The sequence below is a fragment of the Bidens hawaiensis genome, unplaced genomic scaffold, assembly GCF_021521415.1.
Source record: "Bidens hawaiensis isolate Kalapana, Puna unplaced genomic scaffold, B.hawaiensis_p1.1 tig00007840_1, whole genome shotgun sequence".
Classification (NCBI taxonomy): Eukaryota; Viridiplantae; Streptophyta; class Magnoliopsida; order Asterales; family Asteraceae; genus Bidens; species Bidens hawaiensis.
Genome location: NW_027491543.1, coordinates 503,545 through 530,184, shown reverse-complemented (window position 1 = coordinate 530,184; position 26,640 = coordinate 503,545). Strand labels below are relative to the sequence as shown.

Below are 26,640 nucleotides of genomic sequence, written 5' to 3'. Positions count from 1 at the left end.
GAGTTTGTTGATTTGATTGAGTGATACGGTTGTTAGATAGGCTTACGGTAAAAAACGAAAAAGAAAAAAAAAGGTGTAATCGTATTAATTATGTCATCTGTCCAAACCCAAAATCTATCTACTGATTACATAACAAGACTCTTACTAAACAGCAAGCAGCAGCCCACCATCAAAAGCCCAAGTTGCCCAGCATTAAGCCTAAATATACGTCTTCAACTGTTAAGCCCTTTAATTCTCCAATTACCAGCCCAGTCACATGTAAGAAATACAAAAGAAATGTAAAACCGTTAAACATCCAAGCAACCTATTCGGACACAACACGTGTTATATTTTCAACACAAGCACTTAAAAAAATCATACAACATGGCCAAGTCAACCTTTTTGGAGGCCTAAAACAAACTCTAACAAGAGAAAATGACACAAACCTATTAACAAAAACATATTAAGTTTTGAGAGTTACTAAATTTCAACATATAAATTACTATCTTTCCCCACAAACAAACTTCAATGTATCATGGTTTCCCATCAAAAGGTTTCAAATCATCCAGACATCATAATCATACTCAAAATCCGATAATTCGCAAACACAAAAAAAAATTGTCACCATTGTAAATTATTGCCATCGTTATTGAATGAAAAACACCCTGATTATGCATGTTGCTAAAGAAGCCTCTATATGAGCCTCGAACATGGTACAAATGGTTTGCAAACTATGTGTTCCGCTTTGGGTTAACTCATAGTAAATGCGATAGTTCTTTATTTATCGTAAAGTAAATGAATTAGCCTATATTCTTATATACGTGGATGCCATCATCTTGACTACCTCATCTGAAACTCTTTATCCATCATGGGACTTCTAATTTCAGAATTTGCCAAGGATTTTGTTCCGTTGAAATATTATGTCCTCGAGATATCAGACCGGTACGATAGTACGGGTCAGGTAGGGTTGTAAACGAACCGAACCTGACGAGAGTTACAATTCCACGTACTAACAAAATATAATTCATTGATAAATTTACTACTACTACTACTACTACTAATAATAATAATAATAATAATAATAATAATAATAATAATAATAGATCAAATGATAAGCCAATGATAAAAATTAATTCGCTTATGTGTATGTAATTTGGTTTTAAAAACTACAATATAGTGTGTGGTTAGAGATCCTTAAGTACTGTAAGTTCAAAACACCTTTTCATTATATATCTAGCACTTGAGCCCGATTTATCTTTATATATTATAACCTTCTATTGAATAAAATGAATCAACTAAGTACTTTACTATGGTCCTTCCAAGCTCTCATCATTCATGATTGTGGACTAATTATGCTTTAAAAACCCTAAGTATGAACTCATCTCTGCAACATATTGTAAATATAAGTTCAAAACAAAACTATAATTTCATATCATTATTCATGCCACAACAATCTAACTCTAATTGGCACCAAAACCCATTAAAAAAACTCCTAAAATAAAATGTTTTCACAACCAGAATAGTCAAAAACAAGATTCAAACCCAGATGCTCAAACTTAATAACTTATAACGTATCCACTACACTAGTTGTCTGGCTTTGTAAGGGGGTTCACTCCAACTTTATAAGAGAGTTCACTCCAGTTTTTCTATATAACGTACCATTATAATTTCAAAACTCTGAGGGTTCTCATGAACCCCTTCGGACAACGTAGGTACGGCCCTGGTAGTAGAATGGTAGGTGGTTATATATATATTTTTTAAAGTGCACCATTCTAATAAAATCACCTTGTTATTTTTCGTAGATGACAGACAAGTTGACAACTTAACTTGTCAAAGTGACTATTTCGGTCTAACCTTTCAAACTGTCAGTGATATAAATAAGGCAAAACATACATACAATGAAACATGTAATTAATGAAATAATAATAATTGTACTAGTAGTTTGTGTTATATGTGACCCCTACTTGCAAATTTCATTATTTAGACGAGATCACCGACCATTGATGGGATGAGACGATTCACAACAGTGTCGGGTACCAAACAATTTACCAGAATATTTACTGTGAACTTCGTATACTTAATACATATTTGGTTTCACTATGAATTGAAGTAAGTTTTATCTAAACGATGAACATATGTCACATGTACATTATTGGTTCTATAGACTAGGCCAGGAAAGGCATTTGCGTCACGCAAAATACAACAAACGTATATGGTATAACTATGTTGGTTTACCATTTGTAAGTGTCATGCTATACCATATAATGATATAACTATGTAATTATACCATATAAATTTGTAGTTATAATCGTATAACTGTACATTTGAAATGATACAACACAATTATAACTGACCAATGCAATTATACTGGTAAACCAATACAATTTCGCATAGTATAATACACTTTGTTTCAAATTCTTTTGAAGTGTGCATGTGTGTGTATTAGTATTTTGCTCATATCGAAAGAACATCCACATTGAAATTCTTAGGATGTGGGCTATACCTTATTGCGCATCACTAGTGGTGTTGAGGTGGCACCAGTTGCCTCACGCGAACATCGCGTCCCCCACCCCCAGACCATCAGTGGCTGGGTCTCAATGACCTATCACGCACACACACATGCCCACTCAGATTTTATTTTCTTTTTTTGTTTCTTTTCAACTAATATAAATAAACTGAATGATCTGGATTACCCTTTCTTTTTCTTTCTCTTGTGTATCAAAAAGAATATGAAAACCACATAAGCACTCAATTATATTAGTGGGTGTCATTGTGGGACTAACCCACATGATTAGGTGGGATGTATTTGAGTTCAATTTCAAGTAAAAGTCTAAATTTGGTGTAATTTAAGAGTTGGTAATTTAGAAGTTAGCAGAGGTAGAAGTAACATTTGACATTAAAAAACAAAAACTTAATTATAATAAGTTGGATGATTATGTAACCACATGACGTCTTCTCTTTCTCTCTACGATATATATTTAGAGCATGCATATGAATGTTTTATTCAACTTATACTTAATACTTATAGCATATATTTATCTTGTATTTTTGAGTTTGTGTCAAGAAATTAGTTTTTTTTTATATAAATATCATTCGAGGCAGGTTAAAACAAAATCACGTGCTAGTGGAGGAGTTGGGTTCTCAGGCTGATTGCACCTGGTTAATATCAATTATGTAATGAAGACCAGCATTGACCCGGAGTTAGAGACAAGGTGGGCTTCTGCCCGAGGCTCACTCTCCCCAGGAGCTATAACTATTAATTAAAAAACTATTTATATTCTACATATTAGTTTATTTTAATACGAAAGCTTACCAAATATCTCTTTAGCGCAACGGAAATAATGTTTGTGTCTATGTAACCAAAGGTTTTGGATTCAAACTATACTCTAGGAGTGACATTTGTTTTATTAAATTTTAAAGACTTATTTCTTTTTACTCGACCCATATTCCGGAATATTTATGGGTTCTTCGAGACAACCACAACGTTGTATATGTATTGCATTTTAGTCGTCCACTTTTCATAAGATCAAATATAATTATGATAACATATTGAGCTAGTTGCATCTCTATAAAACTTAATTATGTTATTTGTCGTCCTTTTAAACCAATATGAATTAACAGAAAAAAAAAACAAAAATTTTAATATTATTTTTAATAACAGGTAATTGAGTAAGTATGTACTCTATTGGAAGGTGTCACATTATGAAGTGAGCAGGGCCGGGGCCGGAGCGAGAAATGAGCACCGTCGGTGAATAGAATGAAGAGGCCCTTAATTGTGAAAATAGCAGCAGACTTTCTATATTTGACCCGGTTCAGATACTATTATTAACCGGTTATAATTGTCCTGGACCATTTTTTAATTGTTGTGCACCACTTGCTCTTGTACATCTTTAACTATTTCTCAATACCTTTGACTATTATTATTTTTTATTTTGTTTTTCTATAAAAATGAATGTGTTATTATGTAGTAATTATTGTCATAGTAATTATTATGTTATATGCACATTAATTATTTTTAATTGTTTGCCAAAGAAAGTGAAAAGCTATTGTGAAATTGAGACTCATATTTGTTGACCTAATTAGTAGTTAGATGTATGTGCATGACAATTCATTACTGATATGACTAGATAAGTGTTCACGTGTGGGGACATTATTAACAAACCAAAAGATCCTCTTTCATAGTTCATTATGATGTCGCATATAAATATTTTTTTTTTCATTTTTGACTTTTTAATATTGATTGAAAATATAAGTTGTGACGACGTACACGTAAAACTTTATATTGGTTCAATATACTTTTGTCTTCAACGAATGTAATATACTTTTATCTTCAACGAATGGCCCGACATTCTATCACTCGAACCCAGGGCTAGCTGGTTCTCTCCATGTGTTGAGACGTATCAGTTGATTACCCATTTTTAGTCATTCATTGAATGATAAATCAATACAAGTGATGAAGATAAACAATTTCCCATATTGTAGGGTGAATCTTGAAAGATATGAAATATCTCCCTCCAAAACGTTCATACGCCTTTCATCGAATACGGATTTCCATATAATTCTTTATGTATATATGAGATTGAGTATGGAATTCTGTCAAATCTCTAAAGTTTGATGTTCTTTAATCAACTTAAGCAACAAATCAGTGAAAGGAAACATTACATAAGGCTTATTTATATTTACTTCTTTTAGCACTCTATTCAAATTTGAGGTTAAATCAATAAATAATGGATATTAGATACCTTATGAATCTTTCAGTTTTATGTCAGATACGTTTAAATAAAGAATAAGTCATATTGATTCAAAACATTGAACGTAAAGCTTGAGTTCTACTAAACCTTACAAGTCAAAACTCAAAACTTGGCCCGAGCTCGATTGAGTCTCCATGTAGAATTAATTTATACTTGTGAGCTAGGTTAACTTGATTATCGTTAATGAAAGAAAACACAATTAAAGATTCCATATGATAATTTTGAATATCATTCAGTTATATGATATTTCAATAATCTAAAATATTTGTAAATCACTTTAATAACTCACAATTGACAAGTCACTTTAAAGTTTTAACATATCAGTAATATTCGCTGTGAAAAATACTCGTCGATGAAAATGATAGTCGCCACTGTTTTATTACTAATTGAACACCACGTGGGTTTCACTGCAACCATGATACAACAACATTTTACAAAATACCTAAAATGCAAAAATAATAATAATAATAATAATAATCTAAAACACTTAACGGCCGTCAACAAGTTGACTAACGGCAGCACTTTTACACGGACTCGGAGGTAAACTACTAGTTCCAGATGCTACAAGTCGCTGAACAAAGTTCTCGATTCTCTGTCCGTTAGTCTCCGTTAGTAATCGCTTACCGCCAAACGGCAACGACCCCACACCTCTCTCAGTCAACACCTCCTCCGTTGTCGCCCCAATTCCGCCGTTCAAGTAACCATTCGCCTACAAAATCGATATTAGACACAATGCAATTAATATAATGAGATAGTTAAGTATACAAAGATTGATCTAATACAAACAATATTTACCGTGTAATGTGTGCGAATCAAATGGGAAAAAAATTAAAGCATGGTAACATTATGGTAAACACTTATATAACGTAATAATTATACAATCACACAACATAACTGAAGTCATAAAATTACACTTCAAACACTACAAGTAACGTAAAATTACACTACTTGTAACCGTGTGATTTTACTATTTTAGTTATTTTATTTTATATAGCGTAATTACTTTAAACAAGTATCAATTTACCAAAATGCCACATCATCTCTCTTTCGCTTCATATCATATGTTTTTTTTTTACTTTATATATTAACCGCGCCAAAAAAAAACATAACATCCTCATTTACACACATTTAAGAGTTTAACTGTCAGTAAACATTACCTGAATCCTAACGTAATCCATATGATTCCAACAAAACGCGTTACCCAACATTTGATCAACAGTTTCCGACACGCCATCGCGCACAACACCAACAACATAATCACTCCGACAATAACCACGCCGACCAACCTTCCGTTGCGCCGCACAATTCAACTGACCGTTACCAATCGAAAGAACCAACAGATCTTCAACACCCATAACCGACGGAAAATCGCGCTTATTATGCAAAACATGAGTCACAACAGCAGCAGACGGATTATTCATCACTAAACCCCCATCAACAGCCAAACAAGCCGTCTTACCGTCAATCGAATCCAACCGAAACGGCTTAAACATCGACGGATCAGCCGACGTGGCACGACACACCTTCCAGAGCTCGAAATTAAAGCTAGCCGATTCACAAGCATCAGCTCGCGAGAACACAAACGGGGCCGAGCTGTTTAGATCGTAACACGGGACAAGCATCGGCTTACACGTGTCCGCCAACGTCAAAACCTTACTGTCATTGTCTCTAGTAAACACTTGTTTCAAAACCTTTTCAATACTTTTGTCCGAAAACATCCGTTTTCGGTTAACAATGCCAACTTGTATCACCTTAAACAATTCATTTCTGTTCTCAGATACAAATTTAATCGCTTGTTTGGCCGAGAACAGCGGACGGCCAGTACCGTCGTCCGCATTGATCATTGCTGCAACCACAGCTCCGATTCCAGTACCCGCAATAATATCGAAGAAATCGACGATTCGAGAGTTGGAATTGCCGGTTTTGAGTTGGATCTGGTGTTCGAGGTGGATTAAGGCGGGACCGGAAGGTACGGCGGTGGTTCCGCCGCCGTCGATGGTGAGGATACGTATCTTCTTGTTGGGTTGAGATAGTAGCCATTGTTGTTCAAGCTTTGAGAATATTTCTAGTGTGACATTGGTAAGGTCCATATTATTGTTATGGGTTTAATTTTGTAAGTGATTTGAGAGTAATAATGGTAATGTGATTGATTTGATGATGAGAATATACGTGGAGGGTTTAAGGTTAGAGTTACTCAGAGTTGTTCTCACAGTTCTAGGAACTGGACTCAGAGTGTGTGTTTGTTTAAAGGAGATGATGATGGAACAGCCACTAATATTCTTGTATATATAATGCCAGTGTGTAAATATATTTATATTTTATATAGTATGTAATAATATTTTATGGTAAGCATAAAATAATTAGGAACATTGCATTTATAATGAAATAAATATCTTGCCTTACAAGTTTGTAGTAATATAGAATTCAATTAATAATGTTTATAAGGTCACCAGGGCATCTATAGTGGTCACGTCTAAGAAGCTGAGGAGCAGGTGAGAAACAAACGTGGTGGCACTTTTGGGGCGTGGTCCGCGTGGAGGGCGTTTGGGGCGGAGACGTCGTTCTACAAAGTGTGTTTGGGGCAGTTTGTCGCTACACCTCAGACGTGTGTTTATAAACATATGTGCATTTTGCATCTTAAAATATATTTTTATCATCATATTACTGAAAATGAGTTATTTTGTTCAAGTGTATATTTACTGGTCACAACTCACAAGTGAGGATTCTGTCAAGTTAGTAAGAATGTGGCATCAAGGAACAAGTCAAGAACACTTATAATTGATCAAAATATTAAAAATGACAAGAAATTATATGCCTATGGGTGTAAATTATGTCACACCACCGTATTTTACACCGACCTTCTCTTTCTTAGCATATTTACATCGCGTAAACAGTTCATCAGCTAGCTGTAAACATAATCCAAGTTGGCTAGGTTTCAACACCCCTTGACATAAATTTACAGTGCACACGTAAGTCTTATGATAATTGTAAATTTGTAATTTGTAATTTGTAATTTGTAATAAAACATTAAAATATTGATGGTTAATAATCGTCATATATATCTCGTTTGAAGCATTAAGTATAAATATTTATGTTCTTTTTGGTTCTTTAAATAAGTTGGTTGTACATCATACATTTTCAATTTTCGTAGACAAGTTATTTATATTTAGTTGTGTGAACATCATGTAATTTGGCCCTACAAGTAGAGATGGCCAAAAAAACCGGTTGGTTTACCGGTTTAAACCGGAAACCGGTTTTTACGAAAACCGGAAACCGGTTTTTACGAAAACCGGTTTTTTAAAAACCGGTTTGACCGGTTTAGAAACCGCCGGTTCGTCTTTCGGTTACAAGTTCTAGATCCAAAACCGGTTAACGAACCGGTTAATGGAAAAACCGGTTTTTTTATTAACCGGTTATGGAAAAACCGGTTAACCGGTTTATAAAAAAACCGGTTAACCGGTTTATAAAAAAACCGGTTTATAACGGCTATATGCCCGTTTTTTTTGTTTTTGGACCGTTTTTTTTTTTACCATTTTACCCCCACAAACATCTATATATAGTTTAGGTTGGGTATTGGTTAGATCACACTCGATTATACAACTCCAAACGCTCTAAACGTTTATTTCATACGCGATTATTTTGTTATCTCACGCTCAATTATACCACATTACCACTCCATACGCTCTTATTTCGTAGTCGTTTATTTCATACTCGAGTATACCACTCTTATTTCGTAGTCGATTATCATGGCCTCCCAAAGTGCTGCTTCATCCGTCAACATGGGTGCCTCGAACACGGGAGAAACGGTCGTTCGGGTCATCCCAACGAAACGAAACCATGATGTTTGGCAACATTTCGACCTATGCGAAATGTCTAACGGTAGCTAAAAAGCTCGATGCAAACATTGTTTGAAGTTTTATGGCAAAGATGCAAACTCCACTTTAAAAGCGCATGTACAAAGGCCCTTTTGCAAGGCCTTGAAGGACGAATCGGGAAGTAGTTCGCAGCCGGAGATGACGAATCAAGGAGCGGTGTTTACGTACGACGTTGAAGCGGTACGTCAACAGTTTTCAAACTTTGTGATTCAACAAACACTTCCTTTCAACCACTTCGACAACCCTCAATTCACGGAGATGATGCAAAACTATGTTCAACCACGCTACCAACACGTAAGTCGTTCGACCCTTAGAAGAGATTGTCTTAAAGCATGGAAAAACGTTAAATCCGAACTAATTTCATACTTTTCAAACTTACAAACTGGTGTAAACTTAACAACGGATGTGTGGTCGGTACCTCATGGTTCGCCCGACTCATACATTTGTGTGACGGCTCATTGGGTTGACCCCGAGTCGTGGCAAATGATGAAACGAACCGTTGCGTTTCAATTGTTTGATTACCCGCACACGGGTAGAAATATTTTTCAAATCTTGGATAAAGTCATTCGACAATACAAGATTGAACATAAAATCTTTTCAATTTCGTTTGATAACGCGTCCAACAATACGGCCGCGGTTGGCCATTTAAAATTAAAGTATAAACCTATTTGTGATGGAGCGTTTTTTCATAGCCGATGCATTGCACATATTATCAACTTGGCCGTGCAAGATGGGTTAAACGTGATCGAAACGCAAAGAAACAATTTTAAAAGAATGTTACGAGATGTTTTTAGCAACAATAAAACATTTTCAAGATACAAAAAATTTTGTGTAGAAGCTAATTGTCAATGGTTGGGGCCAAATTGGGATTGTCCAACAAGATGGAACTCGACTTGTAATATGTTTGAGAAAGCCATCCAACAAAAAGAATCATTAATTGCGTTTCATCAAATTTTGTCAAGTAGGGGTAAATGTGCACCGTACGATCCTAGAAACTGGTTATTGATTGAGATCGTTACGGAGGTCCTTCAAATTTTTAAATCTTGCACAACTAGTTTATCCGGGGTTTACTATCCAACAAGCCCCATTGCTTTACCAAAAATTGCTGTCATGTGCACAAAGTTGAGTGAACTTCATTGTAGGGGTGCACCTTATTTTGATATGGGTGTAAAAATGAAAGAAAAATTTAGAAAATATTTTCAAGAACTACCCGCTGTTTTGACATGTGCTGCTGCGTTAAACCCTTGCATCAATGTTGGTAGTGTTGAAGCTTTAATAGAAAAAATTTGTGATGAGCTAGGGTTAAACGACGATCAAAACCCCTATTATAGCCAAACTTTAAAGAATGCTTTCAACACCACCTTGTCAAACATGTATGATGTCTACCTTACAAAATACGGGTCGTCTTCCCAAATTCATGACTCGTTAAGAGCTGTTGCCCAATCCCAATCCCAAACCGACCTTGAAATGGGGATGTACTACATGATTTGGGAAGACGCCGGTAAACGTCAAAAGGTAAACACCCCAAGCAGTGAACTTGGAAGGTATGGTGGTACCAACTTTGTGAAACACATGACTCCGGATGAATTTAGAAGTCTTGATTTGCTGGCTTGGTGGAGAGGTAAGGAGGATGAGTTTCCGATCCTCGCCGCCATGGCCAAAGATTTACTAACGGTCCAAGCTTCCACGGTAGCTTCGGAGTCTGCTTTTTCTGTTTCTGGCAGGGTTATATCGATTAGGAGGACTCGACTCACTGCACCAGCTATAGAGATGTCGATTTGCTACAAGGATTACTTGGACTCTTTAGATAGGGCACAACATCAACGCTCACTCGAGGGGGAAATGGAGTATGAAGCGGGCTTGTATGAAGACGAGGTCAATGAAGGACACACTCAACCAATGACCGATGAAGAAGCCGCGTACGACGATTACCTAAGAAATAGCTCGGGATCGGGTAGCGAAGAAAATTAGTTAAAGAAACAGCAAACATGGAGGCAAATCATGAACAAACTGCGATTGGGAACAACAGGAGCATCTGCTAGTTCACGATTTAATGTTTGTATTTTTGAGTTAAATCATGAACAACAGTTCTTGGCAGAGATTTCTTCAGTGTTAATGATTTAATGTTTGTATTTTTGAGTTACGAATATGCGATAACGATTTAATGTTTGTATTTTTAATGTAAAAACTATAAATGAAAGTTATGTGTTTTTAATCTTTGGTTTGTTGAAAACACATTCACCAACACACACTCATACTCATCTTCCAAGCAAAGAACCCTAACAACGAAAGCAAAGAATGGCTTCGGTCAGTCCGTTTTGCCTTTTAGTTACCGTTTTGCCTTGTAGTTACCGGTTTGTTTATACTGTGAAAAAATAATGGTCTTCATTAAGTACAAAATATAAAAAACAAATATTCGTATTTGAAACCGCGAAATTTAAAAAAAAAAAAAAAAAAAACCGGTTAATAAAAAAAACCGGTTAATAAAAAAACCGGTTTATTAACCGGTTCTAACCGGTTTCTAAACCGGTCCTAACCGGTTAGACCGGTTAGGGTTTTGACAGCAAAAAACCGGTTATTAACCGGTCCGGTTATTAACCGAACCGGTTTTTTTCCGGGCAAAAAAAAAACCGGTCCGGTTAATAACCTTACCGGTTTTTTTAAAAAAACCGGTTTGTGCACCTCTACCTACAAGTTTCTTGGATATTTTTATATAACATATAAATAATTATTTTTTTTGGATTATACGCTATAAATGTATAAATTCACAAGATGAGTATGCCACAAGTTTGATTATAAATTCTTAGTTTAAATAAATTCAGTGATATGTGCAATATTGTATTAGTACTCACACTTGATTATTTTCTATTTAATTACAATGAACTATGGTTTGTTTTAGAGGTGAATATTTTTTGTTTTTCTAGATAATATTCTTAAATCTATAAGTTTTAAATTGGGTGTTGTATCGGAATGAACTTCTTAGCAAAGTCGGGTTCATACTTTCTTAACACGTATTTACCTACAAATTTAGTGGGCTCATATTTTTAATTATGCTCGTTTAAGATATAAACTTAACTTACAGATCCTCTAAATCGTATCAAAGCTACATTTGTTCACTATGATAGTAGAACCCTTAATCAACTGAAAAGATACATTTTATTATACACTTTAGAACTTTTAGGCTACAAGCCCTTTTGCTAATCGTGTATGGGTTTGATATATAAGATTTAATTACACTTTGATACCGAGAATACAAGCCCTTTGGCTATCGTGTAATTGATATATAAGATTTGGATGTTTTCTAAGTACAACTCGAAACCCAGTTAGAATTTTATTAATTGTGATAAAATTGTAGCTACGCACATTTTACAATCCACTAAATAAACTTCTAAATTACAAATAACTCGATTATTATTAGCGTTACCTCTGCTTATGCTATTATTGGTATCTTAGTATCTCAAAATAACTCATTTAAGAAGAAAGATTCTTTATATGATCATTTTTTTGTATATTCTAAAAATAGCAATACAAAACTCGTCGGTGGTGAGAAGTTTGAACCAAATCCGTCGACGTCGACGAGTTTTGTTTGAGCCAATCAAAACCAGCAAGCCAGCCACGTGTTGTAAATTCATCAAGGGCAACAACTTTTGATTGAAATCCGTCAGCTATGACAAATTTTGAATCAAACTCGTTGTCCCATGGAATGACATAATAATTGGACCGAAAAAGAAGTTATGAATTCCACGCTCATCGACTATGGTTGTACTATGGGCAACGACTCACAAATGTTAACTATAAGAAAACTCATTCAATCATCTTCTAATTATGTGGTTATGTTTTTGTAATAAACATAATTAAATATTACTTACTTTTAATCTTACATTTTTTGTAATATTATTTATGTTATTTTTTAATTTTAGTTATTTTTTGCACAGGTTTTTTTTATAATTAACAGGAAAATAGTTTAATAGGTTAATATTTAATATTTTATTTATGTTTGAAAAGGATGGATAGTGGGTTGAGCTAGGCCAGTGCCCCTCCCGAATTAATAGGGATGATAATGGGTTGGGTTTGGGTCGGATTTAGGTATTTCTAAACCCATACCCGGTTATGAAAGTCCGTCTAAACCCGTCCCAAACCCATCGGGTTTTAATCGGATAATTACCCGTCGGGTATCGGGTTTTCTCGTCATGTTTCGGGTTTCTTATCGGGTTTTGATTAAATACCCAAAGGGTGTATCCGGCTCAAAACCCGTTAGGTTTATATCGGGTTTTGAATAAATATAACTAATCGATTACAAAGATGGTTACCATAAAGATAGAATGTCTCAAATAATTGACATAAACAAGTTCCGACAAATAATTTACTTGGAATATATTATATATATAATATAATAAGCTATATTGGGTACATCGGGTATATAATCGGGTAAATGGGTTTATGTTATCGGGTAATCGGGTATATTAAAAATCCCAAACCCGTCCCAAACCCGCGAAAAATTTCAAAACTAATCCCAAACCCGTCCCAAACCCTAATGGGTCGGGTATTACCCGTCCCACTTATATCGGGTTTCGGGTTTTCCTATCGGGTTTGGGTTTAATTGACATCCCTACGAATTGGGTTGATTTGGGTTTAATTATGTTTGGTGTGAGTTCATTTGGGGTGCTATTTTACAAATATATAAGATGTTAAAACTTTGGGCATAGAGTTAGTTTTAGAAAAATGATGTAATTTAGAAGTAGTGTGGTTTGTAGTTAAAAAAATGTTAAGTATTATCATAACAATATTAATTTTAATTTGTTTACAATAAAGTAGAACTAGTCTTGAATACGAGACTAAACAGTCAGACCGGTAATCAATACCACCTCTAGGTCAATTTCTAAAGTTGATGTTCAAGTCATATTTTATAGAATTTAATTTTAGTTTTCGTTTTTCAAAAAATATATTTCTTTTCATTTTATAAACTTAATATAGTATTTATACTAAAATGTAACTATTCTGTAAATTTATGACGTTATCCTGTTCGTGAGTTTAATTTAACTTGTCCGACTATTAAACTGGTGAGATGGTCGTTTTGATAACTCATGAAAACATTTATTAAAAAGATTTAGGTTATCATTCTAAACAATTGATTCTTAATTTATTTTTTTTACTATATCACAAAATTTAATGTATTTTATTATTATATCAAACATGTGTGTTCAATTCTCTTATTTTCTTAAAAAAACATATTAACAACTATATTAAACTCTTTAAAATCAGCTTTTAAGTCAATTCTTTTTAGTTGATTAACTAAAAAAAAACATCGACTACCTCTTGGGGGCAGTGGCATCAAACATTTATCCCTATCTTTCACAAAATAGACTTCATTTGGATTGGAAGTAGATTTTATTGGGTGCGTATACGATATTAAAAAAACTACAAAGCTAATATGAACTATCGGAAAGTGAGAAGTTTGAAACATTCTATTAAATATCCGTTCCAACTAGTATTTGGATTTACTATTTTTCTCGTTTAATAAAATAATTATCATCTTCTAGTTTTATTTGTGATCTACGAGACATGTATGTATAGGTTTGAAGTTCTCTCTACAATAAACCTATTTAACCAATTTTGTATTTATCTTTTTAAATTCATCGTCAATAGTATAAGATTAACCAGTTTTATAATTTAACAGAACATGTAATGTGACAGTTTTATAGTAAAAGACGTAACTTTATAGATTCTTGATTTAAACTAGTTACACATGCAAGACCATAACACTTTATTTTTATATAATTTAGTTCCATTACCTCAGTATCACCTAGGTCCTAGTATACATTTACCAAATAATTGCTTCCAATTAAAATTGTTTACATTCTTTTTAATTACGGTGTATTTACACATTAATAACTTTTAATCCAGTACTTAAATATGTAGTTAGCTTATTACAAAAGGGAAAAAAAAACTATTTAGTTGTTATGACGATTTAAAATTATAATTTTAATCGCAATTTGTAATAACGTAATAAATACAATTAGTCATTTTAATAATATCTTTGTATATGAAATCCGTTAAAAATATATCTTTGTATATGAAATCATATCTTTGTATATGAAATCCGATATAATATTTATGTAACAAAAGTTTAAGATGAAAAATGCAAGAAAGATTAAAAAACCAGTTACACCCCCCCCCCCCCCCCCCTTTATTTTTAATATTTTATGCATTAGTGTAGAAAAAATTTATATATGTGTTATAATTGAAATTAATTCATTTACCGTGATTTATGTCGTTATTTTGACTTTGGCATGAATCAAAATTAACGTTGGAAACCATAATAATAATATTTTAAAACTAGGAACCTTATGATATTACGAAAGTTATGTAAAATATAATCGTATATCTATAAAGTGTTTATTAACTATGGATTCTTTAACCTTTTATTTATTACGTAGGTAGCATTAGTACTCGTCGAGTAGTAGTGGACATTTTTCTGATTACATTGTTCCAATCTCACGTGTAAGTTTTGTCTCTACACGTGACCAAGTGTGCCAAATTTCACATGCAATTACTTTATTAATTCAGCTTTTTGTCAAATTCTATGTTAATAGAAATCTTAGATCACTATTCACTACTTTGAGCATATTTCAAAATGATTTGCTACATAAAAAAAAACTATTAGTTTAGTGAATGGTAACCCCTAAAATCCCTAGACGTACCGGGGCAACATAGCACCGGACCTAGTAACATCAAAGCAACAAAGCTCCGGGTTAAGTGACTCCGAAGCTACATAGCTCCAGTATCATATCTCCAGATCAACTACCATTGCCTTTGGAACCAAGTCTAACAAGATACTATAAAAGCCAAATCTATGAACGTTCGGAGCTCTTAGCACATGCCAAATCTATGAACGTTCGGAGCTCTTAGCACATGATAAGTGAGCATTAAACACCCTAGATAGCAATTATTGCAACTTATATTGACGGACACAATCTATTGAAACATGGACCTACTGTCAATACTTGAACATGACTGGTAATACATAGAAATCGTGTGATGTTTGACAACATTGTATTTGATAGCGTGTGCTGAATGACATGGATAGTATATAACATTCATGACTAAATGGTTCAAAATAGGTAAATACTTTTATTTTTGTACATAGTGAGTGTTCAATTCAGAGAAACCACATCACATTTACTATACTTAACCACTTAGAGCATCCCTGTAGGTGCTTTCTTGAATGATTTCGAGGAGAGAGAAGAGATACTTGTATTTTTCAACTGATGAGTCAAAAAGATTTATGTATGTGCCGAGAGGCTGTGCGTGGTGACGCACCATCATCTCACCCACTAGCGATCTGCCAATCACAATTGTGAACGTATCAACTGTAATTAAATCATCTCCACTTTAATTTTTCAAATTTATATTCATTATATATTTTATTTTATGTGTATAAAAATAATATCCATTAAACATTTTATTAGAAATGTTTTCAAATTAATTAATGATTCAAACTAAAAACTTAGTGTGAATGAATAGAATTTCACGTGAGCTATTAGAGATATTCTCGTTAAAGCTCAAACAGAGCCGAGCTTAAAAAAATTATATATAATACATACTATCTTGTATATAAGAAAGTATATATATGTAACTTATTTTTGTAACTAATAAATAAGTTAATTAAAACTAGTCATTAGAAATACTTTTTATATATAAACAATAAAAAAATGAATAACATAAATAAATATGCAATATATTTTTGTATTTTAAAAATACATTTAAATAGGAAAACTGAGAAACATAAGGGTGACACTATCCTGTTTGAGCGAACTAAGAAAAACAAAAAAGGTTGATGCGATGGTACGACATCAAGGAAAAACAAGGGGAACGAGACGACTCCCTCCCCTTTCAAGAGCATTCAAAATTGGTTTTCCAATATATGTGAATGTGTTCTTCATTTTTAGCGTGTGACTGGGAGTACTGGATATGAGTAAGTGAGAGATAAAATGTTATTATTAATGAGTAAATTTGGAGAAACAGTGTTTACATTTCATAATTTTTAAATAATTTTTGAAAGTGATTGTGATTGAAAGAAAAGTTAATGATAAATTTATAAAAGAATATTATTTAAATAAAAATAAGAGGAAAAAAGATAATAATATGAATATTATTGTAATTTTAAATTTAGAGTAAATGAACTGGAAATGCTCAAAGATGGCCACACTGTCCATGCCCGTATCCATCCAATTAACAATAGCTTGTACTTTAACCAAGGACAAACCCATGAAGTGCTAAGTCTAAAGATTGATATAAATTAAATGTAGTTAAAGAAAAACTTATAAAAGATGTGTGTGAGAGAAGCCTAGCTAGGAAATAAATAAAAGAAAGAAAGTGGGAAATTGTGAAAAGCATTTGGTGTTTTTCATGTTTGAAGGCATTTTATTGGTTTTGGGGCTACATTATGTTAACTATATACTAATCTTTAATTAATTATATAACTACGACGCTTTCCACATATACTAATCTTCACAAATATTAACACCATCTATCTGATACATAAAAACATGCAATTAATTTACAAATTCGAAGCTACCAAAACAACCCATCATACCCCAATGTCTTGGTTCTCAACACCACCCTTTTCAACTCGACCAAAGTGCTAAATCCAAAGCAAGAAAGACAAAGGGAACAACAAACGAAAAAACCAAAAAGATGAATCAATGCAATAGCGTACTCTATACGTTTGTTTCATATATGTCCAACCCAGTTGATACAACTTCGACTCACTTTTTAAGCTTTGTTCTCTTTTAATGTGTTTTGTAGGGGTAACACCCCAAATATATAACCGAATCCAAGCTGTGTATCACATCGACATATATAACAAAGCGAACCATGGATAGATCAACATGTGCAAAAGAAGGCGTTATTAATCACTATCAATAGTGAGATCCATAAGACAACAAGAGCTTCTCCAGGATAACGACATGAAGTGGTACTAATACGACACCACCACATGTGACGTTATTGTATATGCAACTAGCCTATGTATATATATTGTAAACATGTAGAAATGTTCATTATTAATAATATACACGAAAACACATTAATTCGTTAATTGTGTGTTTACTCACTCTTACCATTTTTTTCGTTGCATTCGACCTATATTCTACATGCTATCGGACTTGTATAGTCTGGTGGTATCTGCTTTAACAGTTTTTTTTTGGTAAAATAGATAATACGTTATTTGTTTTCATTCAAATATATTAATTCAATTACAATAAGATAGATCAACAAAATAGACAAATCTTCACCACGTTTAAGGTTGACTCATTATCAAGCTCTTGATTTTCTTTATCAAATGGCGTTGCGATTTTGAACGATTATGATGGCATAGGCTTTGGCAGATTTTGTTTGTTTGTTTGTTTCTCGATTCATTTGATGTTGTTTTGTTTTTTCAGGGTGTTTTTTCTTCTATTTGCAAAGTCCTTTTTTGGTCGTTTCGTGTTGTTTTACTCCTTCTCAATTTAGCCCATGTGGTGACGTGTTCTTTGAGGTGTCGTGTGATATTTGTTGGGTTTTGTATTATCCATCCAATGCCTAGTTTCTTTCTTTTTTTTTCTTTTTGAATAAATTTGGTATTTTTAATGATTATAAGATAAGCATGTTGAACAAACTTGTCTATTTTGACTTCCTGCATGAAACACATAATTTTTTTTCAGTTATAAAACCTTATATCCATAGAGGCAAAACACTATTGATGTTAAAATTATAGATAGGGGGCTTGATTTTGACCGACTTAAACCTAAATCTTTGTACAATGTTAATTGCATTTCTAGGGTTTAAAATGAAGTAAGACGGACATTTGAACTGTTGTGAAATCAATAAATAGGAACAATGGCAATTACTTGGTGAAGATGACAACATGTGTTTGGTGTATTGATGTAAACGAGTCAAGCCAAGCCTAAGTTTGACTTGGCTTGTTTTGACTTACGAGAGTAAAGCTTGTGCTAAGCTCAAGAGTCGTATTTTCAAGCTCGAAATCGGCTCGGGTTTGTGTAGTGCCCATTAATTAAGTTATATACATTTTTTATTATTTTTATATTTTTTGAGTATATAACATAATATACATTATTTAGTTATTTTTATCGTAACTTTGTATACAACAAATATTATTATATACATATATATTTTACTCATTAAATAAATTTATAAAATAAGTTTGTTTAGGTTTGTGAGCTAGCTCGAGCTCAATAAAAGAAGCTCGTGCTCACTTATTATATAAAAAGGAACACCCTATATGCATAGTAAAAATATATGTACTCCATACTTTACATATTTTCGGGCAAGGATTGAGCTAGTGAGCTACCGGTTTTTTGACCATATACACACATGTATGAAAATTTGGACTAAAAGGACAGATTTTACACGATATACACACACACATAAGTTGAAATATAATAAAAACGACTCAAATAATGGTGTGCTCAAACATCACCTAGTTAGTTGGACATTGGTATAATATCACAATGCGTTAGTGTAAAAGATACAAAAAGTTTCATTTTGAGTATCGAGCAACTTAGTTGTTTTGTGGAATTATAAATAATGTATGATGTTTACCAGCAGTTTACTTAACCATTAGAGTTTGACAATGCATCATTGGAGTTCATTAGACAATAAAAATATGTATAATAATCTTTTACAGATGTGTAAATCATAAAACATGTACACATACATGTGTATACTATGAAATTACAGAAAATTAGAGTAATTTGCAACATTTGTATTGATATTATATCATTATTATAGTTAGGTCCAACTGAATATTTGCAGTGCTTTAAAGGCTTAAACAAAGGGTTATGTTAAACTTTGGTTAAGATTAATACATATGAGTCTTATGACTCTATGACATATATGCACCATTTAGGCCTTTACATTGACAAGGCAATTAGCCCAACATTCCAGAAGCCCATTTTATTAATTGCTTGATCCAGTCCAACCTAATGCATCTTCTTCCATGGTTTTATTACTTTATATACAAGTAAATCCTTTTTTGTCTATCCACAACAAGTTACGGCTTTATTTTTAGTTCCATAATTTCAATTTGTTGCTTTCTAAGACGTTTTCTTACGTTAGTAACCTTCATACGTTAAATTCTTTTAAAATGAGATTACATGGAAATCAAACAACTTTTTATCTTTAATTTAAGGATAATATTATTGTATAAAAAATAAGAAATAAATTAATAAGCATGTTGCTCTGGGTGAGAACATTCATCATGATGTTTTGATTTGATCAACATTGTGTTTATTTATACACTAATAAAAAGACATGTGTTTCTATCAGATATGCTAGCTTCATATTAACACGGTTTAGACTAATCTAACTTATGATTTTTGTGTTAGATTAATTAATTTTTTTTTAGTTAGATAAAAATAACTTACTTAAAATCAATAAAAAAAATTTCTATATAATTGAGCTATGCTTTTGTGGTGACACAACTACTGTCAAGTGGTAATCGGCGGCATGATATATCCAAGCCAAAGTCTGAAGCTAGCATGAGCCCAGATAAAACAACATTGTTTGACTAAAATACCGCATGAGACTCTTCAAATTTAATGAGTACCGTATCCCAAATACAAGAGAGTCCATTTAAAAAAATTAAAAAGTTAACCAAATGTGAAATAATGCATCCGGATTGGATAAGGAAATCGAAAGTAATCTCCAAAAGTTTCTGGAATTGTGTACGTTACCAAAGCACCATAACCATTAACTAACTAACTCCATGGCTTCTGTTACACGTGTACTTGTATCACATTTTCCCCAATTACTCTCCAATTCTAACAGTCTAAACCCTACAACCACCACCACCACCACCACCACCACAAGAAGGCGATTCTCGGTTGTCTCCATGGCGGATTCCAACCGTCCCACCGTCCTCGTCACCGGCGCCGGCGGCCGAACCGGTATTAACTTCACTCTTATTTCACTAATTCGACCTCAATTCGCATGCTTAAATCATTTTCTTTTGTCTATAATATGAGATTTTTTTAATTGAAGTTAAGTGTTTGTTAAATTAACTTCAGTCGTGTTCCTTCATTTGATGATTTAAGTCTCGTTAGTTAGTATAACTTCAATCGCATGCATATTCAATCGTGTATGATATGAGAATTTTCAACTTGAATTGTTGGAATCCTGGTGTTTGTTGATTCAGGTTAGCTTCAATCGTATGCCTAAATTATTTCCTTCGTGTATAATAATAATATGAGAATTTTTTAAACTGAAATTGAAGTGTGTGTTGATTTCATGATTTAGGTTTTGTTATTGTATGCCTAAGTCCTTTTCTTCGTGTATAAATGTATAATATCAGAATTTTCGAATTGAAGTCGAGGTGTTTGTTGATCTGATGATTAAAGCCTCATTAAGTTAACTTCAACTCGTATGCGTTAATCCTTTTCTTCGTGTATAATATGAGAAATTTCAAATTGAAGTCCAAGTGTTTGTTGATTTGATAGTTTGGTCTCGTTGATGTAACTTCAATAGAATGCCTAAATATTTTTCTTCGTTCATAATATGAGAATTTTCAAATTTTTATATAATTTACTATAAAACGATTACAATAAAGTGGCAGGCAAACGGGCAACAAGCTGCGCCGCAACCCCCTTTTGAACAGCAAAGCCAATCCTGCTAAAAACGAAGCTTTGGGACCTAGAAGCTGAAGAGGTTCCGTGTACGACGCGCTGAACCCTACTCAAAAATTTCACAGCCTCTGGAGCCAGAAAACCAAATGTATCAAAGGCAAATGGTAGAAAGACATGTTGATTATCTAAACAAGCTTTCTCGTGTTTAACAACTTTGCCCGATTCAGCCTTCAACGCAGCCTGACCCACAACAAACCCACGGTCCCTGAGCCCAACAAGAGGAGACACTCCTGTAAGATCCACACAGGCGTGTTTCCCCCCTGCCCACCCGAACACAAGAATATCAGCCGGTCGTAAAGTAGACCTCCCTTCAATAGGATCCGTGAGAAAGTTAACAGGGGCCTCCTTTTTAGCAGAAATCCCTGCCCGTTTAAGAACATCACACAGAACATCCCTAACCAGATCATGTCTGTATTTAAAGCCAGGCAATTCTTTGCAATGCACCGCATGGTCACCAAAAGAATCCAAACAGACCTTGCGACAAATTGGGCAAGGTTCATCCGTTGGGAACATAGGGATCATTAACCGGTACTTAAGGATAGCCCGATACTCCAAACCCGACATACGTTGGCCTAATCCTTCAATGGGGATAGCCGTTAGAAAATCCTGAGCCCGAGGAGCCCGAAGGCATTCAAACACCGCCTTTTGGCGAGGGGATAGATCAAACTTCACTTCTAAACTCTTGACGATTCCACTAAATAAGGCACTCGCCACAACATGTTGGGCTTTAGGGGGGGCGGTGTCCTTATTAGAGAACCCGCTAAGATCAAAATCTGGAAGTGAAGTACATAAACGATCCATCGCACACCCATAATCAGAGTCCAACCCATAAATATCACAACCCCGAAGAATATGGTCTTGCAAACACCACGACTGTGCTCTCGAAGCCACAAAAGCATATGTAGATACATCCTCGGCCGAACAGAGACCCAACCCCCCATAACGGATCGGAAGTGAAGCCAACCTCCATTGGAGATCCCCAAAGAACGGACCTCCACAAACCACGATGTCCTCAATCGCCCTTCGAAGACCATTGTCAAATATAGAAACAGCTTCCCCCACATACATAGGTTGGCATGTTCTCAAACCGAACAAAAGCTTGGCGACTCCCATACATGAGCGAAGCAAAAGAAGCTCGCATTGAGGATCCCGAAGTCTTGGGAGACAGCTCATCAGTTCCACAGCGCTAGATGCCCTTTTCATAGCCAAACTGCTGATAAACCCCGCATCCTGGCTTACAGCAAGATCAAAATCCTTTTCTTCGTGTATAATATGATGAAATTCAAGTTGAATTGTTGGAATCCAAGTGTTTGTTGAATTGATGATTTAGGTCTAGTTAATTTAGCTTCAATCGTATGCCTGGATCCTTTTCTTTGTGTGTATTCAGAGTTTTCATATTGAAGTCGAAGTCTTTGTCGATTTGATGATTTAGGTCTCGTTAATTTAACTTCCATTTCAAATTGAATTCGAAGTGTTTGTTGATTTGATGATTTAAGTCTTTGTTCATTTAACTTCGATCATATGCTTGAATCCTTTTCTTCGTGCATAACATGAGAAATTTCAAATTAAAATCGAAGTGTTTGACGATTTGATGATTTAGGTCAAATTGTATATAAGAAGCTTAAGGAGAGGTCAGATGAATATATTGCACGAGGTTTGGTTAGAAGTGAGGAGAGTAAGCAGAAAATCGGGGGATCCGACGACGTTTTGATCGGAGATATAACCGACGCGGGAAGTATTGTTCCGGCTACTGACGGCACAGATGCTATTGTTATTCTTACCAGTGCAGTCCCCAAAATGAAACCTGGTTTTGATCCAACTAAAGGTGGAAGACCTGAATTCTACTTTGAAGAGGGACAATATCCTGAACAAGTAACTGATTATTATTTCTTGATTGTTTGCACTTTCAGTTGATTTGTTTCGTTTTGGTGATTGACTTGTTGAATGATTGTATGTGTTAGGTTGATTGGGAAGGACAAAAGAATCAAATAGATGCTGGTAAGTAAAGGTGGTTAATTAACGTATGATTTTGTTTTGTGTTTTAAATTTTTGTGTTTGTTGTACAGCTAAAGCTGCTGGAGTGAAGCACATTGTGCTGGTTGGGTCAATGGGTGGAACAAATATTAACCATCCTTTAAACAGCCTTGGAAATGGGAATATACTGGTTCGTTTGAGATATTATTTCGCAAGCAAACGCTTGTGGCTCGGGTTTGAAATGAATGGCATTTAATTATTAATAGTTTTGTATGTTTTCCATTGTTGGTTGCAGGTCTGGAAGAGAAAGGCTGAACAATATCTAGCAGATTCTGGGATTCCATACACGATTATAAGGTCAGTTATCAAGATCGTTTTCATCTGGCATGTAATATAAATTTAAGGGAGTAAACAAGCCAAGCTCGACTCGTTTAGCTTAATAGGTCAAGCTCTGCTTAACTCGAGCACTATATCCAAGGCTCGAGCTTGGCTCGTTTAATATTTCTCAAGTATTTACAAAAATGAGTTTATATATATACGAAAATGACTTGGCTCGTTTACACCCTTGATGATGATGCAGGGCCGGGGGGTTACAAGACAAGGAAGGTGGAGTTCGGGAGCTGCTTGTCGGGAAAGATGATGAGCTTCTTCAGACTGAAACTAAAACCATTGCCCGAGCGGATGTGGCTGAAGTCTGTATCCAGGTATTATATCCATCTTTTCGTGTTGGTGCTAAAAATATTTAAAATGAGCAGCAGTTGGTTTGGGGCTTTTTGTGACATTTGGTGAATTCGGTGCAGGCGTTGAAATATGAGGAGGCGAAGTTTAAGGCATTTGATCTTGCCTCCAAACCTGAGGGAAGTGGAACCCCGACAAAAGACTTCAAGAGCTTATTTGCCCAGATCACTACTCGTTTTTAACCTATCATTCACTGTACTATAATAAATTCCAATGGTGTCAATTGTTTGATGTATTGTCGGGATCTAGTGTGAATGCCGGATACGGATGAGATGTAATAATGTCGGATATATTCAGACACCTTTATATTAGATAAATTATGGATCATTGTCTAGTAAATTGAAACCCAATTCGGCTAAGGGTGGTGTTGCATTATTATCAGTAAAAATGTGAGTTTTTATTTTTTGCTACATAAACTCATAAAGAGATGGTAGTAAATGTCTCATTAATTTTAAGATGAAAACTTTTGACCAACTTTATCAAAGGTCATATAATGCCATTATTGATTGAAGTTTAGCAAGCGCCCTCGGCGACAATCTTCAGTCATCATTGCGTGGCATAAAACTTTTTTTAGTATTTGACAATGAGTTTCATTGCGAAAAGTCATCAACCTTGTCAAAATTCAAATTATTAATCCTTATAATTTATCTGAAAAACATGAGGTTTTTTTATTATAATCTTTATAAATGATCTAAGATACCTATTTGTTTAGAGCATTCACATCTCATCTCTAGTCTATAACACCATACTTATTTTAGGGAAATTAAAAAATAATAATAATACATAAAGCACCTTCCTATCCCATCCCTCGTTATGGGAAAAAAAAACTATAGCGAGAACCTTAACAACCTTTATCAACAAAAAAATTGTGGAGAACAACATGACTTCATGAAAATCGATTACAACTCATGATCTCATTTATACAACAAATTAATTCACACTACTCATTGAGCCATACAATCAACATATCATCACACTACACACTGAAACTCAATAGTCTCCAAGTGAGACTTTAATCAACATACAGATTTATGAAATTCAGTTTGCACGTCTAATTAATTTGATTATACGCTATTCAGAACGAAATTTAATACACCACAGATACATATCTAGTTCGCACAATACACTGAAACTCACCACATAAAACTTATACTTACCTACTCATAGGTATGTAAAGCGTAAACATCAATGCCCGTAGGGTCTTCAATTCGTAGATATTCTTCTACAACATGTTGACTTTTGAAGTCAACCATACTCATTCCCATTTATGGCATGCAAGCTTGAGCATAAGAACCCATATCACAGCATATTGGTTAATTGAACAAGTTCTACCCTTAACAAAATTCCCATAGCTAGAACTCGTTCTTTCATCACTTTAACACCTATGTCACATATCCCCAATTTTGACCTGTTGATCCATGTGATAGCTAACTCACAACGATTCATACTCAAAAGAGTCAAATGGTTCCAAATATACTCTTAGCATGTTATACTCATTTAGTTAAGTGAGTTTTATCAGAATGCTTCAACATAGCCTCATTAAACTCAACAAACACAATTTAGCAACTTCAGTAAAGTAAATGACAGTTTGTGGGTATTTCATCCAAACTCGCCATTCATTATAATTTGACTCAACATATGTTTATAAGAAGTTTATTCACTATAATTCCCCAAATCCACTTGATCAGAATTTTAGCTGATCAATCTTACCCTTATATGTGTTAACCATCACCATTAATATGGCGGGGTGGTCATGAGGTTTTCCTTTAGGTTTCCTTTTGAGGGGTTTTCATGTTTGATAAACCTAACTAGAAGCGCATTTTTTTAACGTGATATAAATATAACATGAGATGTACAAGTTTAATTTGATAAAAAGTTTTTAAAAAATATGTTTTTGTCCTAGTTAAACCTGCGGTGCTAAAATACACTAGAAGAAGAGAAATTGTAACCATGCTTTACAAGTATAAACATAATCGTTTATACATATTCGTATAAAATTCACATTTAAATTAAAAATATTGTGAGCTTTGTCATATCTAGAAACTTAAATTTTATAACAAATTAACTATTAGTTTTTAATTATTTAGCAATTTATGGCACATTTGGAAATTTTAGTTATTTCGTATTACGTGTGCATAAAAAGAAGGATGTAAAACATAAAAATATCGACTAAATAATTGTAATTATTTGATACTATGTTAAAGTAAAAAATATTAGTGTTAACATATGATAAAAGTGGTGTTATAAATAATTATTTCCGTTTTACCTTTTATTTAAATAAATAAAATGGTTATAAAATTTTAAGTATAGTATGGCTAATATAATAATTAAGTCAATAGTTATTTAATTAATGCAATCCAATAAAATTAGGAGGAAGAATTAAATGACTAAAACACTATTATAGTAAATACTTTTAAACCAACACCATTTTGACAAATATTTTTTCCATCAACACTATATTGGGAAAAAACTCAAGAATAGTATATGAATTGAGAAGATTTTGTTTACTTAATTGCAATATAAAGCTATTAATATAAGATTTTTTATTTCATTGTTTCCTTTTATCAAATACATTTAAGCAAAATATAAACTAAATTCGTAAATATTTTTTGCATATCTGAAGGTTAAAAAAATTCAGAA

The 26,640-nt window shown here is 33.8% G+C and overlaps 2 protein-coding genes across 2 annotated transcripts; one reads left to right on the top strand and one right to left on the bottom strand.

Moving 5' to 3' along the window:
- Positions 1-5,062: 5,062 nt before the first annotated feature.
- Positions 5,063-6,823, bottom strand: LOC143636238 (putative inactive patatin-like protein 9). The gene is made up of 2 exons (XM_077103884.1): positions 5,888-6,823; positions 5,063-5,439 (listed from the first exon to the last, which is right to left on the bottom strand). Exons 1-2 carry the CDS (start codon positions 6,818-6,820, stop codon positions 5,218-5,220), a joined length of 1,155 nt encoding a protein of 384 aa, XP_076959999.1. The 5' UTR covers positions 6,821-6,823; the 3' UTR covers positions 5,063-5,217.
- A 13,483-nt stretch (positions 6,824-20,306) lies between these two features.
- Positions 20,307-24,359, top strand: LOC143636237 (uncharacterized protein At5g02240-like). Its single transcript, XM_077103883.1, has 7 exons — positions 20,307-20,553; positions 22,889-23,160; positions 23,250-23,286; positions 23,355-23,452; positions 23,558-23,619; positions 23,843-23,966; positions 24,063-24,359. Exons 1-7 carry the CDS (start codon positions 20,373-20,375, stop codon positions 24,180-24,182), a joined length of 894 nt encoding a protein of 297 aa, XP_076959998.1. The 5' UTR covers positions 20,307-20,372; the 3' UTR covers positions 24,183-24,359.
- The last annotated feature ends 2,281 nt before the right edge of the window (positions 24,360-26,640 follow it).